Genomic DNA, 18,542 nt, shown 5'->3' on the forward strand with positions numbered 1-18,542 from the left:
TAAATTTCAACCTTTTTAGACTTCCTAATGCAATCTTAGAACTCAGTATCCAGAAGTTCATTATTATGAGTTCGGAACGTAAGAGAAGATGACATCTAGGAATGGATCAGTACTTGAAATGTAAATAAATGAAAATTCAGGGGTCACTGATTTATGGCTTTAAGCTAATTTTTCATAGACAAAGTTTGCCTTAATGGAGGCAGGGCACCAGGTATACTTGCATTCATTCAAATGCTTTGCAAACTCTATGAAAAATTAGCTTAAAGCCATAAATCAATGACCCCTGAATTTTCATTTATTTACTTTTCAAGAAATGATCAGTTCCTCATTTAATGAGTATGTTACAAGTATATTTACTGTGAGGCTGATGAAGCCGAAGCTTCAAGGCATCTCATTGGCATGGTCTCCTCCAAGGTGAGTTCAGGAATGTGATCACTTGGTGGTATTTATGAAATTTACAAAAGCAAATGTTTAAACTGCACAATTAAGACCACAATCTCTTTCCACTTGGATTTTCCCTCCATCACCTTATTCCTAGAGTCAGTTGGTATTGGAGTTACTGGAGGCCCTTTAGGACATGACGGGAAATGTGTGGTGTGGATTTTAGTTTGGATTTAGTGGGATGTATTTCTGTGGTTGTCAGTTTCTCCAAAGAATAGCTGTTACTGCTTTAATTTCAGTTTGTTCATTGGGCAACTCACCAAGCATTACAACTAAGACACGGGACCAGAGGCAGTATCGCGACATAACATATCTGAAGTCCTCTAATACTGAAAATGTGTAGGTAGTAGAGGTGAAGCAAGATTCAAACTGTACAATAGCAAAAGGTGATTTGTGGAAAACTATTTCAGGCAACAGAAGATAAAACTTAAAAGAATCACTTCTAATTGATGTAATTTCTCTCAAAACAGTTATATGTTAAATAATGTAGAGCATACAATTTTTATAATTGTAAATGCAGCAAACTTTTAAATGAAATTCATGTAAAATAGAACTTATGATAATATTTGTTTGTAGGGCACAAACCTATAGCAATACCACAATGAGTGTGTATGTGGGTATATAATGTTGTATGCTTACCTAGCCTTTCTATCAATAAGTATGCTCATCCAAATTTAAGGAAAGACTTTATTATCTTTCCACTATATGTATAGAAAATATTAGAAAATGTCATATGAAAGAATACACTAACAAAAGTATAAGAAAAATATTATAGAAGTATAATAGACAGATAATGGAAAAAATGCTGTTTTTCTAGACTGTGACATTTGTAATATTAATCAATCATTTAAAATTGGTCATTTGTATGATTTATTTTTTCATTCACTTATATATATAATTTTTATTTTAAATTTTAAATATTTTTCTTTAAAGAGAAATTGCAAAAATCTTCAAGTTTTTAAGGTACCTTAAAGGCAGCAGGTACCTAAAACTTGGATTTGTCCTTGAATGCTGACTATGGATCAGAAACACACTCATTCTTAGAGATACAGTGATAAGACCAAGAGATTTCCCTCAAGACACAAGTCTGATGGGGTGAACAGATGAGCAAAGCAGATAGGAAAAGAGAAAGTCTTTCTATGAGCATAGATAGGATGGACCCCAATTTAGTCTTCAATGCAGGAGACATATGAGACATGGGTTCGATCCCTGGGTTGGGAAGATCTCCTGGAGGAGGAAATGGCAACCCACACCAGTATTCTTGCCTGGGGAATTCCATGGACAGTGGAGCCTGGTGGGCTACAGTCAGGGGGTCTCATAGAGTTGGACACAACTGAGGCAACTTAGCACGCACACATGCCAACTTAGTCTAGAATTTCCATGAAGGCTCACTAGAAGAGATAACTGTCAGTTTGTTCTTTTCCTCTGCTTCCTGTGACCACCATGACTTCCACAAAAAGAGTACAATTCAATAGCTTATTTGATATGTGAGAAAAGCTCAAGTTCATCACACTGAACTACACTGAACTACCATTCCCAAAGCACAAGCACATTACTCCTCAAAAGTATGAGAATAAAGTGCTGACTCTGAAGCCTTTCAACAAGGATGCAAGCATGGGTTAGAAATGCTTTTTGTTCTAAAAAGTCCACCAGAGGGATACATTTCTGTGTATGTGTTACAGCACAGTAGTTACTATGTGGCAGGTGGCCCAGGAATATTAAGACAGCTGTCAACATCAAGGAAAGCACCAGCCCATGAAAAGCCAGCAGATGGATTGGGGCACTTCACGAGCTGCCTCCTGGAATAATAGCTGTGCTAGGCCAAATGAGGCAATGTCATGCTGCCCAGGGCAGCAAAAAGCTATTACTGGATATAAGCACTCAATTAGGAGATGGGGCAGGGGACATCCTCCCCTTTTCTTCGTATAGCCCAGGTTTTCATTAAGAACCACAACAGTAAATAAGAAAGGGTGTGTGTGTGTAGGGGGGGGGATCCTGTTAGTGTTTCTCCTTCTGTTACATTCTGATCATCATGGTTTGTAACGCCAGAAAACGCCTCAATCTTGCTGCTTCAGTAAGAGCAGATGGTGAAATTTTAAGTGATTGGTTATTCAGACTTCTATGGGATGCATGAAGTTCTATTGTATTGTTTATCTGGTTTTTATTTCCAGAACATGCGGAGACTGACATCTTTCAAACACACATCTTTTAATGCTTAAGATGTGTTGGTCTGACCTAAATTACATACCCTCTTTTCTTCCCTTGATATGATGATGATACTTATAAATGAAATGAATGCTTTACTAAATTATGACATTAACAATCAAACATTTCCTTCGAAAACAGTGCAAAATTAGCTTATACCAAACCATTGATTATAAAACGTATTCCAAAATAGTTATTCACACTAATTCAGTTTGATGTGTCTTGTGTTTGAGTCAAATGCTACCTATAATTTAGTCATATGTAGTAGTCAATATGACTGCTTTTAGTAATGCAGTTTCATAAACATGACACAGATAATGGCTCAGAAGAATAATTTACTTTATATTAAAAACTCGGTTCCTATATTGTTTTTCCAAAATAAGTGATGAGTACAGAAGTTATGTACTATATTGCACGTATCTGATACACAATATTAAATGCTTTTGAATTGTGCTGGAGAACACTCTTGAGAGCCCCTTGGACAGCAAGGACATCAAACCAGTCAATCTTAAAGGAAATCAACCCTGGATATTCATTGGAAGGACTGTTACAAAGACGCTCCAATACTTTGGCCACCTGATGTGAAGAACTGACTCATTTGAAATGACCCTGATGCTGGGAAAGATTGAAGGCAGGAGGAGAAGGGGGCATCAGAGGATGAGATGGTTAGATAGCATCACCGACTCAATGGACATGAATTTGAGCAAACTCAGGGTGAAGGACAGAGGAGCCTGGGGTGCTGCAGTCCATGGGGTTGCAAAGAATTGGACATGACTTAGCGACTGAAGAACAACAAATTTTGAAAAGAACAATTGTTTACAAATCTCTGGACTTCAGTATACTAGTGTTGATTATAAATTTTGCTTCTTAGGGCTCATGAAACAAAGCTTTAGAGGAAAAAGACAATTGGTTTGTGAATTGGCATTTCTTATTTTGAAGTTCTAGAAAAGACATGTCCCAGAATCCTGAGTTTTCTTACTGTGGACACGTTGTTCCCAGTTTGATTTGCTGCAAATGGTTTAAAAACAAGGCACAGAGGCAGCTGTTATTGCAAGCAAATGTTTTGATTAGAAAGAGAAAGCAGCTGGATGTGATACATGCTGTCATATAAGATGAACCACAGTTTTCACATGGGAACGCTACCTAATCTAAAATTGAGATTAGCATTATTTCCTTCATGGGAATTTTCTTTGTATAGAATGGAGTTGACATCTATCCACTTTGTTTATATTCTGGAGTGATAAAGTTCTGATTCTTACCTATGGAAATCTTCCATAGTCTATTACAAAACAATAATATCATTAACAAGCTTTCATAAAGTTTCCTTACAAAATATCGCTAAATGTAGTACCAAAAAATCCGTGGTGGTGTTGTTTTAGTCATTAAGTCATGTCCGACTCTTGCGAGCCCATGGACTATAGCCTGCCAGGCTCCTCTGCCCATGGGATTCTCCAGGCAAGAATACTGGAGTGGGTTGCCATTTCCTTCCCCAGGGGATCTTTCCAACCCAGGAATCGAACCCAGGTCTCTTGCATTGTAGGCAGATTCTTTACTGACTGACCTATGAGGGAAGCCACCTCCCCCCAAAAAATCCATCAGTTCAGTTCAGTCAGTCAGTCGTGTCTGACTCTTTGCTACATTGTGAACTGCAGCACACCAGGCTTCCCTGTCCATCACCAACTCCCAGAGTTTACTCAAACTCATGTCCATTGAGTTGGTGATGCCATCCAACCATCTCATCCTCTGTCGTTCCCTTCTCACCCTGCCTTCAATCTTTCCCAGCGTCAGGGTCATTTCGAATGAGTCAGTTCTTCGCATCAGGTGGCCAAAGTATTGGAGTTTCAGCTTCAACATCAGTCCTTTCAATGAACACCCAGGACTGATCTCCTTTAGGATGGACTGGTTGGATCTCCTTGCAGTCCAAGGGACTCTCAAGAGTCTTCTCCAACACCAAATTTCAAAAGCATTAATTTTCTGGCGCTCAGCATTCTTTATAGTCCAACTCACATCCATACATGACCACTGGAAAAACCATAGCCTTGACTAGGCAGACCTTTGTTGGCAAAGTAATGTCTCTGCTTTTTAATATGCTGTCTAGGTTGGTCATAGCTTTCCTTCCAAGGAGTAAGCATCTTTTAATTTCATGGTTGCAATCACCATTTGCAGTGATTTTGGAGCCAAAAACATAAAGTCAGCCACTGTTTCCCCATATATTTGCCATGAAGTGATGGGACCGGATGCCATGATCTTAGTTTTCTGAATGCTGAGATTTAAGCCAGCTTTTTCACTCTCCTCTTTCACTTTCACCAAGAGGCTTTTTAGTTCCTCTTCACTTTCTGTGATAAGGGTCATGTCATCTGCATATCTGACGTTATTAATATTTCTCCCGGCAATCTTGATTCCAGCTTGTGCTTCCTCCAGCCCAGCATTTCTCATGATGTACTCTGCATATAAGTTAAATAAGCACAGTGACAATATATAGCCTTGCCATACTTCTTTTCCTATTTGGAACCAGTCTGTTGTTCCATGTCCACTTCTAACTGTTGCTTGCTGACCGGCATACAGGTTTCTCAAGAGGCAGGTCAGGTGGTCTGGTATTCCCATCTCTTTCAGAATTTTCCAGTTTATTGTGATCCACACAGTCAAAGACTTTGGCATAGTCAATAAAGCAGAATTAGATGTTTTCCTGACACTCTCTTGCCTTTTTGATGATACAATGTATGCTGGCAATTTGACCTCTGGTTCCTCTGCCTTTTCTAAATCCAGCTTGAACATCTGGAAGTTCACGGTTCACATATTGCTGAAGCCTGGCCTGGAGAATTTTGAGCATTACTTTACTAGTGTGAGAGATGAGTGCAATTGTGCAGTAGTTTGAGCATTCTTTGGCATTGCCTTTCTTTTGGACTGGAATGAAAACTGACCTTTTCTTGTCCTGTGGCCACTGTTGAGTTTTCCAAATTTGCTGGCATATTGAGTGCAGCACTTTCACAGCATCATCTTTCAGGATTTGAAATAGCTCAACTGGGATTCCATCACCTCTACTAGCTTTGTTTGTAGTGATGCTTTCTAAGGCCCACTTGACTTCACATTCCAGGATGTCTGGCTCTAGGTGAGTGATCACAGCATCGTGATTAACTGGGTCATTTTTGTACAGTTCTTCTGTGTATTCTTGCCACCTCTTCTTAATATCTTCTGCTTCTATCAAGTCCATACCATTTCTGTCCTTTATTGAGCCCATCTTTGCATGAAATGTTCCCTTGGTATTTCTAATTTTCTTGAAGAGATCTCTAGTGTTTCCCATTCTATTGTTTTCCTCTATTTCGTTGCAATGATCTCTGAGGAAGACCTTCTTCTCTCTCCTTGCTATTCTTTGGAACTCTTCATTCAAATGGGTATATCTTTCCTTTTCTCCTTTGCTTTTCACTTCTCTTCTTTTCACAGCTATTTGTAAGGCCTCCTCAGACAACCATTTTGTCTTTTGCATTTCTTTTCCATGGGGATGGTCTTGATCCTTGTCTCCTGTACAATGTCATGAACCTCTGTCCATAGTTCATCAGGCTCTCTATCAGATCTAGTCCCTTAAATCTATTTCTCACTTCCACTGTAGAATCATAAGGGATTTGATTTAGGTCATACCTGAATGGTTTAGTGGTTTTCCCCACTTTCTTCAATAAATCTGAATTTGGCAATAAGGAGTTCATGATCTGAGCCACAGTCTGCTCCTGGTCTTGTTTTTGCTGAGTGTATAGAGCTTCTCCATCTTTGGCTGCAAAAATATAATCAATCTGATTTTGGTGTTGACCATCTGGTGATGTCCATGTGTAGAGTCTTCTCTTGTGTTTTGGAAGAAGGTGTTTGCTATGACCAGTGCCTTCTAAAACATCCATATGGAGCTTATAAAAGTAAAAGATAAAATTTTGATTTTTTATAAATACAATAAATACATTTCTCGATGACCCCACTTTTATTTTGAAAAATTTGTAAAAATTTATCAAACAGTAACTTAATTGGTTTTGCAAATAATGAACAAAAGCAGCCAACATCAATTATTTCCATCAGTATATGTTAGTAACTAAATTCCTTCCTCACCTCTTCTAATCAGCTTTTCATTGGTAAATAGTAAAAGGAGTTACATGGCTCAGACGGTAAAGCGTCTGCCTACAATGCAGGAGACCCAGGTTCAAACCCTGGGTTGGGAAGATCTCCTGGAGAAGGAAATGGAAACCCACTCCAGTACTCTTGTCTGGAAAATCCCATGGATGGAGGAGCCTGGTAGGCTACAGATCATGAGGTTGCAAAGAGTCAGACATGACTAAGCAACTTCACTTCACATGAAAAAATGTAATACAGAAGACAAGAAGTAACAATAGGAATATTTGACTCTAATACTGAAGTAAAAAGATAATTCTCATAATTGAGGTCATATTAACAACCATTCTTAAATGTCATTCATTTCTACATTGTATCTTCTATTTTATTTTTCTTTCGGCTCCCCAAATAAGTACTTTGGGAAGTAAGTTTACATCATAAGTCATTTGGTTTATTTCTCCTATAGGTGAATGTATTGACATGCAACTTTTAGTTATCAAGTCTGGAAGACAATTAAATGAACCTTGTTTTTATCAACTTCATGGCTGGTTTTAAGTAATTCCAAAAATGGTGATTCTCCTTCCACCTGGTTTAACAGGAACTCTTATTTCAAAAGACCAACAATGTATATCATCAAATGAAATAGCTGACCACACCACAGTATAGAACTTTATAAAATTATCAACCATATGCAACCTGAGGGGAAAGGAAATTAACTTATTCATTTTAAATTCTGTTACTTTCACTCTGATTTTGCCTATCACTTAAGTGGACTATAGTCCATAGGGTTGCAAAGTCGGACACAACTGAAGCAACTGAGCATGCATACATAGGTATATTTAGTCTCTGTGGTTTAAATAAAACACAATCTAGATTAAAAAGAAAACTTTCAGTCAAATTTGGTAAAATCTTTTAATAAAATTTAAGAAGTAGCTACCAGAAAAACTCTTCCTTAGTAGGTGAGGAAGGTAGTCAGAAACTTTTAAACAATATGTATTTACTGAAAAGTTTATTAATCAGTCTACATTTCAGAAAAATAAAAGATAAGAAAATGGAAAATTTTGAAATAAAGATCTAGATAAGAGTCTAAATCAAGGTCATTGACCTAGTAGTCTTTCTTCTAGTACTAGCTGCCTCACACTGGATTAGGAAAGTTGGTGGGAGGAATATATATTAAAAAAAAAATTTTTTTTTAAAGCCCCAAACAATATCCCATCTACAGAAGTATCTTATGGCTTTCTACCTGCTCAATAAACATTTATTGAATACTTCCAGGTCCTGTGTTTGGTGATTAGAATACACAATGTGATCCACCCTCAAGAAACTCAGTCTCAAAGAAAGAAAGAGAAGTGACAGTTACAAACTACAGGACAGTGTGATCAACATGAAAAGCTGGACATACCCGGGAAAAAGGAAGAAGAAAGTGCCTAACTGTATCACTTGGGCAGACCATACTTGAGGTCAGGGACAGATTTCATGAATCAAGCTCTAGAAACATGGATCAGAAAGTTCTGCACTCTTAACCAGTTAGAACACCTGTTGAAACATTTATATTACAAATGTCGCATTTGTCAGAAAGCCATATCGGAGTTCAGTAGGAGCTCAATATTGGGCCATCAACAGACATATAATTGATATTTGGCATCTGATCTGGTTAGGGGATACTACAGTCAGTGGGTACAACTATATTGTGAATGTACAAATATTGTGAGTAACATAGGTATTCAAGGACTTTGATATATTAATATGAAAGTACATGTAAGTGAACTATTGGCTTTATCCTTTAAAATAATCACAAAATTAAAAAGTAGATGACAATGATAAAGTATGAGTAATATGCAAGTAGAGAAACTGCTGAACTGATACTAACTCGACTTACATAATCTGAGTTTACATCTGGCAATTATTGACTGAGACAGGTTAGACCAGTAAATCAGGCAGGGGAAGTCTTACTACTAACCAGATATGTAATTTAGGACCAAAATACAGGGTATACAAGAATCAAACAGTTTGACAATTGTTTGGCATCTTGTATAAATTGCCTTTCTTCTGGCTATTTCCTTGAATTCACTCTAACTTACAAGATTGATATTATTTCTATTGTGAAATCTAAGAAGTCACCTAGTCCATGTTTATGATTAGTGATTTAAGTGATTTTTGCCCCTAAAAATGGCAGTAGTGCTGTATTGTCTAGTATTATATCTACAAATTTCATATATAATGGATAAACAAGGTTCTACTCTGTAATATAGGAAACTATATTCAATACCCTGTGATAAACCATAATGGAGAAAATATGAAAACATGTATATATATGTATTACTGAGTCACTTTGCTATATAGCAATAATTAATATGGGCTTCCCTAGTGGCTCAGTTGGTAAAGAATCTGCCCGCAATGCAGGAGACCTGGGTTCAATCCCTGGGGTGGGAAAATCCTCTGGAGAAGGAAATGGCAACCCACTCCAGTACTCTTGCCTGGAGAATTCCATGGACAGAGGAGCCTGGCAGGCTATAGTCCACAGGATTGCAGAGTCGGACACAACTGTGAGACTAACTTTCACTTTCAATCATTAATACAACATTGCATTTCAACTACTTCAATAAAAATTAATTTAAAAAAAACAAGTAATTTTAGATTGTCTCTTAGATATTTTGAATGTCCTATGTTGTGAAGAGTGTGTATTCTATTAAATAATTCCAAAACGTGTTGCAATTTTCACTTTGTAGAAACGTTAAATTGGTTAAACTCAAACCTCAAACTTGATTTTGCTCATTGAGGACACCAGATCAAATCTCAGTTGATTATTTTAGCCTTAGCTGAAAACTCTGGGAGTTGGTGATGGACAGGGAAGCCTGGCGTGCTGCAGTCCATGGGGTCGCAGAGCCGGACAGGACCGAGTGACTGAATTGAACTGAACTGAGAGCTGCTTTGAATTTGCCATTTGTTCATGCGTTGAGGCTTAGCTGGAGACTTAGGAAAGTTTATGCTCAGAATTTGAGAGTCCCGTTGTCTGGACCGCTCCGTACCGAATGCTCCTCCCTTCACTTTGCAGTGGCTTCAGTTGTCTCACGGTCTGTACTCTCTTCCTCAGGCCAAAAACACGGCCAGTGTTGTCTGTTCAGTCTCCCCACGCTGTGACTGTGGCCTGTCCTCAGGCTAAAAGGCTCAAAAAGTGAAACTCGCCCCATGCCAGTGCCTTCTTCTAAGTTTCAGCTCCCCTCTGAAACATGCCTGCTTCTGTTCATTCTCTATGACTTTCAGGTAGTTGGAATGTTTGTTGTTGGCCAGAATTTATAGTTAACTGTAGGAAGTCTGGTCTATTAGGAACCTAAATGATCACTTACTGCTGGCCTAGGACCTCATGGTTAGAACCTTAAGAATATCTTTAGGAATAGAAGTTGAATGAACTTATATATGTGTGCTCACATACCACCTGGGAAGCCTGACTGAACATATAAAAAGTTAATAACTGAATAATATTTTATTTAGATTAATATAATCAAAATTAACATTCATTAACATTCCAAACTTAATATGCCCCCCAAATGTGTGCACCAAGGCAAAAATTACATATAATGTTGGCTTACATGGGGCTTCCCAGGTGGCACAGAGGTAAAGAATCCATCTGCCAATGCAGGAGACGCAGGTGATTCTTGGGAAGATCCCCTGGAGGAGGGCATGGCAACCCATGCTGGTATTCTTGCCTGGAAAATTCCATGGACAGAGAAGTCTGGCGGGCTACAGTTCATGGGGTTGCAGAGTCGGATACAACTGAGTGACTGAACATAGCACACTGGCTTACATATTCATCCATTCAACAAATGTGGACACAATATATACCATGCAGTGTCCTTTGGAATGCAGGGTGCAAATAAATCCCCTGCACTTATTTGCAGAGATGAGGACGGACCTGGAGACTGTCATACAGAGTGCAGTGAACAAGAAAGAGAACAACAAATATTATATAATATTGCTTATATGTGGAATCTTGAAAAATGATACCGATGAACTTCCCTGCAAAGCAGAAATAGAAACATGGATGTAGAGAACGCATGCACGGACACGGGGTGGGGGCTGGGTGGGATGAACAGGGAGAATGGGGTGACATACACACACTACTATGTATAAGACAGGTAACTAATGAGAACCTACTGCACAGCACAGGGCAGTAAACTAAAGGGGAAGAACTCAAAAAAGAGGGGATACAGGTATACATGTACCGAATTCACTTTGCTGAACGGTAGCAACTAACACATCATTGTAAAGCAATTATATCGCAATAAAACCAGATTAAAAAACTTCATGAGGGCAGAAAGAATTTCTGTATCAAAAAGTCTAAAACAATAAATGTTGGAGAAAGTATGGAGAAAAGAGAATTCTCTTTTCCTGTGGGAATGTAAATTGGTACAACCACTATAAGAACAGAGTGGAGGTCTCTTAAAAAACTAAAAATAGAGCTACCATGTGGCTCAGCAATCCCACTCCTGGGCATATATCTGGAGAAGAACATGGTTTGAAAGGATATATGCACCCCAATATTAAACTGCAGTGTTGTTTACAATAGCCAAGACTTTGAAAACAACCTACATGTCCACTGACAGATGACTGGATAAAGATGTAGTCCAACTTAAAGTGAAAGCAACAGAAGTAATCAAGTTAAAAATAAAGGAAGATATAAAAATTGGGTGAAGTCTGGAGATAAAACTTCGGGAAGGCTGGAAAGATGTCAAAACTAGGCCTGCTGCTGCTAAGTCATTTTAGTCGTGTCCGACTCTGTGCAATCCCATAGACAGCAGCCCACCAGGCTCCACCGTCCCTGGGATTCTCCAGGCAAGAACATTGGAGTGGGTTGCCATTTCCTTCTCCAAAACTAGGCCTATCTCCTTTCAAATGGTGTATCAGGGTGAATGCAGAACAGCAACTGATTTTTAGCAGGGAGGGTTGAGAAGGAAACTCATAATATTTCACATATATCCTAAAGAAGACTCGACTAAAAGTGATTGGAAGGCTTGTATATCGTTTCCTCTACCATGTACAAAAACCATGTGTAACGTGAAAGTAAAAAAGACTGAAAAGAGAGAAAAAAAAAAAGATGCAGTCCGTATATATGATGGGATATTACTCAGCCATTAAAAAGAATGAAATAATGCCATTTGCAGCAACATGGATGGAACTGGAGATTGGCATACTAAGTGAAGTAAGTCAGAGAAAAGTGAGTATCATATGATACTGGTTATATGCAGAATCTTAAAAAAAAAATGATACAAATGAACTTATTTACAAAACAGAAACAGACTCACAGACTTAAAGAACACACTTACGGTTACCACAGGGGAGGGATAGATTGTGAGTGTGGGATTGACATGTATATACTGCTATATTTAAAACAGACAAGCAACAAGGACCTACCATTACATAGGGAACTCTGCTCAATATTCTGTAATAACCTAAAGGGGAAAGAATTTGAAAAAGAATAGATACTTGTACAATTGCATCACTTTGCTTTACACCTGACACTAACACAACATTATTAATCAATTCTTTTCCAGTATAAAATAAAAAAAGTAAAAAAGGAAAAGTCCTAGAGGAATACTTCTCAAGCTTCAGCATGTATTTTACCATACGTGACTGATGAAAATTTAAGAACATCGTTGGATACAGCCTGGGTTCCTCAGAAGGCACTGCTGAAGTAGAGATTTTACATTATTTTATTAGGAAGTAGAGTTATGGGAAAGGAGGATTAAGCCGGTTAGGAGAGTGGCAATACAAAGAGATATTACTGAGCTGGATGCTGTTAAATATGACTAATTGTTAGAGTCAGAGGACTGATCCCAGAAGCTATATATAGAGAGACTCAAGACAGTCCACGATTAATGGGAAAAACATAAAAAGGGAAGAATTTATTCACTAGTTCTGTCTCCCACTTGTCAATGGTTCCCCTACTGGGCTATATATGTTTTAGAATGGTAGTGGTGGGGACATGGGAACAAAAATAGGGCCCTCTGCACCTACATATAGTTGGTCAGAGCCTACAAGCAGTGGCAGCTAAAATGAGACGGTGAGTCTGAGAGAATCTGAAACGGCTCATAAAATGTGTCTGAAATGATATATCTTAAAAGACATCTCTGATTACCGGCTTGGTTTGAGGCATAGAACTATGAAGTACTGTGGCCATATTTTTAACAATAGGTCCTTTTTGGGCCAGGCTAGGTTGTGTCTGCTTTGACACTTAGTAGAGAATTAAGCCACTTAAAAGTTTCCAGGTGACCCTACGTTAAGGCTAAGCTTTCATTCAGCTGCTTTGGGCTGACAAAATGGCAATGCCATATGGTTCAATTAAATAGAGTATATTAAGACTTTCCACAGAGAACCCTAGAAACTTCTATCAGTTCAGATCAGTCGCTCAGTCGCATCCGACTCTTTGCGACCCCATGAATCGCAGCACGCCAGGCCTCCCAGTCCATCACCAACTCCCGGAGTTTACTCAGACTCATGTCCATCGAGTCGGCTATGCCATCCAGCCATCTCATCCTCTGTCGTCCCCTTCTCCTCCTGCTCCCAATCCCTCCCAGCATCAGGGTCTTTTCCAATGAGTCAACTCTTCGTGTGAGGTGGCCAAAGTATTGGAGTTTCAGCTTCAGCATCAGAAGGAAAAAAGACTTCAGAGGATAAGGACATCAATATAACTGGTGGGGGGGGGGGGGGGGTGTGCCACAGAGGGGTTCCAAAGAGCATCACTCTCAGGACTTCTCTGGTGGTCCAGTGGTAAAGAATCTGCCTGCTAATAAATAACAAATCATTAACTTAAAAATTAAAAAAAGAGCATTACTTTTCAGTCACTTGCACCTAATTGTTCACCTTTCCGATAACTATTTAAGAAGTAGGACTTTCCTGGTGGTCCAGTGGTTGCGACGATGCCTGCCAAGGCAGAGAGCACGGGCAGTGAAGCACAGGACTCAGAGTCACTGAAGCCGGCAAGCTCTGCCGGCTCCGCACATTAGTCAAAGCTACGGGTTTCCCTGTAGTCCCGTGTGGATGTGAGAGCTGGACCACAAAGAAGGCTGAGCGCTGAAGAATTACTGCTTTCGAATTGTGGGGCTGGAGAAGACTCCTGAGAGTCCTCTGGACAGCAAGATCAAATCAGTTAATCCTAAAGGAAATCAACCCTGAATATTCATTGGAAAGACTGATGCTGAAGATGAGAAGCTCCAATACTTTGACCACCTGATTTGAGGAGCTGACTCGGTAGAAAAGAACCTGATGCTAGGAGAGACTGAGGGCAAGAAAAGAAGGGGGCAGCAGAGGATGAGACAGTTAGATGGCATCTCTGACTCAATGGATGTGAGTCTGAGCAAATTCCAGGAGACAGTGAAGGACAGGGAAGCCTGGCGTGCTGCAGTTCATGGGGTCGAAGAGTCAGGTACTACTTAGCGACTGAACAACAACAAAGAAGGAATAATCAGAAGGCAGAAAATATGCACCGAGTCAGTTAAAATGCACAGTATTTTAATGTACCAGAGTTGCATGCAGCATGTATTTGCCTTAAGTTTTCTCAAGGGTAACTGCATATATTTATAGAAATCACAACATGGTGGGCTGAAAATTCCAAAGGAAAAAAATAATCAGAAGATAATTCATAATTTTTAGCAGACAACCTACAAATGAAAAATATACACAACTCAGCTCTTTTGTGATTTATAAGGCACAGGCTGAATAGGGCCACATTATAAACATTTAAATGCAAAATATACAATAGGCTAACTTTTCAACATTTTATGAGATGTCATATTGAAATGCAGAGCATAATGAATTAATTTTTGTAACACATAATGTCTAAACATAAAAAAAAACCTTGCTTTAGCCTAAATACATTTTAACTGAATAATATGTTAAATACAAATGCAAGACCCTCAGTGTATATACACTTGTATGGCATACTGTGACCACTAAAGCCCAACTTGTTTCTATATAATCTTTAAATGAAAACAGAGTATGAATGGATGTTTATAAACTAGATTTGGAGATTATGGGAACAAAGGAAATAGTCAGTACCCTCTTCTATGTATTTGCATAGGCATGAACTACTGTAGTTCGTGGAATATTAATTAGCTCAGTATTAACATAGTTTGAAGAATTATTCTTATCATAGTCATTTCTGCCCAGTTTAAAATTTGAAGTGTTAACAGACTCAAAACAAAAAGCAAAAATAAATAAATAAAACAGTAGTCCCTTGTCTATGACCTCCTCCATACCCATCCTAGTCTCCCACCCCAGTGAAGACTTTTCTATCCTTTTAGCTATTCTTATGGCAGATATGTCTATATTTCTAAAATCAGTATTACTCTTAGCTCTTGAATCACCTATTTTAGACAGATTGTTGTGTTCTGAATCCCAGAACCACCATTTACTAGCTCTGTGACCTTAAACAAATAACATTTTTAGGTCCTTTCCTTGTCTATAAAACAAATACTAGAATCTACTACCTAAGGTTCTTGTCAGGATTATATGATGCACAATACCATATGTGTAATAATATTTTGCTCAAAATACAATGATAGCTATTATTATTGTTACCTTATGGTAGGTAAGGATTTGAATTCTCTTACACCACCACTTTCTCCATCCTCCTAAAATAGTTACAGCATATCAGTTTTTTTGTTGAATTACAGTGTTTTCATCTTCATATCTTTTTTATACTTGAAGCAACTCGATTAATGAGACTCATCTTGTATCCTCATCAAAGCCATTTATGAGAAGTTGGCAAGCTAGCTAAAATGCTGGATCACTGGAATAGTTTGGGTAATTTTCAATTTGCCAAATTCCAAATCACTGGGATTTCTGGACTAAGAGAAACTGGATTATAGAATTTTTACTACAGTTTTAAAATGATTATATTCAAATTTCTGTGAAACATGCCACTACTGTAGTCACTGTAATACACCTTTATTGCTCACTTACCTTTGGCCTTCTGTTTCTTTCATTTTCACAGCTAAGGATATTTAAGATGCTATGTACCATATATTACAGTTTTCCTTTACATGGGATATTTTTCAGGATTTACACCACTGCTCTATCCACAGTTCCCCAGTGACTGATTCGATTAAAAATGAGTGCTTCTATTTAGTGTTTACAATTTCAAGTAGTCTCTAAGTTGTGAGAAGCAACACAATTTGCAAACAGTAGATGGCAGAAGTATGTTTAAAATTCTAAAGAACATTTTTGCAGCAGTTCATGCACAGGAAAATCATAGTTGATGAGTCACAGTCTATTTTAACAAAGTACCACAGTAAACTGGACACAATTTAAAGGAAGAAAGAAAAAAATCAACTGTAATAACTAATCTTAAAATGCAATATTTTCATTCAGCCAATGAAATAAATTAGACACTATGTAAGAAAAGATTCTCAAATTTTCCCTCATTATCTTTTAAGTTCTCTGATGATAAGCAACATGTTTTATTCACCTTATATCACCATTGCCTAGGACAATACCAAACTAGTACAGATACAGAGATGTTTCATATGTATTCACTGAATAAATGAATTCTGTTTAACTTGGTCTCAGATAATTTGCAAATGTTTGACAGTAAAACACCAAATGCCATATTAACATAGCATTATTCTTTTCGGCATACAAAGCACATTAGTTGGTACATTACATTTTATGTTATGTTGATGGTGACATATAGTAAAGCTTTAATATATATTAATTTACCCAAGAACCCTTATAAATATTTAAAGTTCTTTTTCACAAGCACATCATACTACAAAATCATATAATAAACTATATTTTTGGATGACAATTAAAAAATAAAACGCATTCAAGATATCATTAATCATGATGGGGTACTGAGATAACTCTGACTTTATAAACAGTCTAATTACAATCAAATGTAGACCTTTACCAAGAAGTTGATAAATCTAGGGAGGGAGCTCTTTGGAGGGAAGATTTAGTTTTGATATCATTAATGGGCAGATTAGCATACCTGAAGTCCTATCTTCTTAAAAACCTCATTAACAGTCCATAAATGCAAGTAGAAGATTATAAAGTATTCTTAGATGTAAAGACACCTTTAAAAAATGTAAAATATTCAATTTGCCTTAATATATATTTCTTGAATTGAAAACTGTTGAGGTTTCCAAATACTATTTTTTCATGTCTTCACAGCCTGGATCTGATCTGATAACAAAAGCCAAACAAAAAGTTATTAGTCTCTACAGGGCAGAATCTACTTTCTAAAGTAATCCAAGACAAGTCTATAACAATAGGTAGAAACCCATGCATACAACTGCTTTTTTTTTAAAGCACTACTCATATTATAGTTTTTCTTTTTGTCACTGTATATGCACGCGATTAGAGTCAACTAGTTCTACGAGGCTTCTATTAAAAAATCAGTCCCTTGCCTCATCCCTTCTTTCTCCCTTCACAGGCAACTACTTCCAACTCCTTTTTAGGTGATTACCTCTGTATCTTTATTCATTACTTCTTGAATTCAGTGTAACATAGGGCTTCAGTTCTCACACATTTGTATACCGTTCTGCCACCCTCATGATGCTTCCAATACTCCCATTTTCCTAAAACAGTAATGTTTGATGTGAATGCGACTCACAGCTGCGACAAGGGATAAACTTGTTACTTTTCCTTTCTTCTACTGTATTTTGTTTTCCCTGCAGTGAAGAATTGCTCTTCATCCTCAACCCTGCCTTTTTTTTTATAATGTAACTAACATTATAATTCAATCCACTACTCTCACACCGTTTCAGGGGCATAAAACTGGTCGATCATCTTCACTTTCTTGAATAACTCTCCCTTATAGTCTTGTGCAGACTCTTTAATCTGACCCAGCTGTTCTCCATGCTTGTCCAGGTATTTTCATATGAGATCTTTCATTATTATTCTAGGATCTGTATTATCATCCTAGGGGTTCCTTCCCAACTTTCTTGTGCAGATTTCCCTGTTTCATGGTACCTTTTTGTTTTCTTCTTGCTTTATTCCTTTGTTTTTGACAAGTATACCTCTGTGGCTACTTTACTATTAATAAACTGTATAGAAAGTGAACTCTTGAGACTTTACATGGCTGAAGATGTCTTAATTCTCTACAGTTACAATACACTGATACTGCCTGAGAATATTATTTTCTCCTTAGACTTTTCCAGGCACTGGAAGTGTTTCCAGGTGTTGCTGGTGAGGTCTGATGCTACTTTGTTTCCTTATCTAAAGAAATCTTTGGATGAAATCTCTTATTTTCTTCTTGGGAAATATGGTGAATTTTCCACCATCTTCAGTGTTGATTTTAATGATGCACCTTGGTGTGGGAATATTTTCATCCACTGCCTTGGGCTCTAAATCATTCAGTTCTGGTAAATAATGTATTATGATTTGATGACTTTCCTCTATTTTCCTTGTTCTCTTTCAGAAATTCTTACTAGGATTTTGGGCCTCATAAATGACTCCTTTATCTTTTCTCCCCCCATTGTCTTTTTCGTACTTTCTTAGAGAATGTCTCTATTTTACCTTCTTTTGATTGAGTTTTTCATTTCTACTTGTTGCTCAGTCACTCAGTCGTGTTTGACTTTATGTGACTCCATGGATTGCAGCATGCCAGGTTTCTCGGTCCTTCACCATCGCCTGGAGCTTGCTCAGACTCATGTCCATCGAGTTGGTGATGCCATCCAACCATTTCTACTACTGTATTATTATTTTCCAAGAACTCATATTTTTGTTCTTTTTCAATTAGTATTCTTGTCATATTCATGAAAATAATACATTCTTTTATCTCTTTGAGGATACTCGAATAGTGTTTC

At 37.8% G+C, this 18,542-nt stretch overlaps 1 protein-coding gene across 2 annotated transcripts in view; it reads right to left on the reverse strand.

Moving 5' to 3' along the window:
• Positions 1–14,227: 14,227 nt before the first annotated feature.
• Positions 14,228–18,542, reverse strand: part of ARL6 (ARF like GTPase 6) — a 33,293-nt gene continuing 28,978 nt past the window's right edge. For both annotated transcript variants that reach the window (XM_020879872.2, XM_020879870.2), the window contains one exon: positions 14,228–16,917. In XM_020879872.2, coding sequence (XP_020735531.1) covers positions 16,892–16,917 — 26 coding nt within the window. In that variant the 3' untranslated portion in view covers positions 14,228–16,891. The remainder of the gene's footprint in view (positions 16,918–18,542) is intronic.

Source organism: Odocoileus virginianus, chromosome 25 (assembly GCF_023699985.2).
Source record: "Odocoileus virginianus isolate 20LAN1187 ecotype Illinois chromosome 25, Ovbor_1.2, whole genome shotgun sequence".
Classification (NCBI taxonomy): domain Eukaryota; kingdom Metazoa; phylum Chordata; class Mammalia; order Artiodactyla; family Cervidae; genus Odocoileus; species Odocoileus virginianus.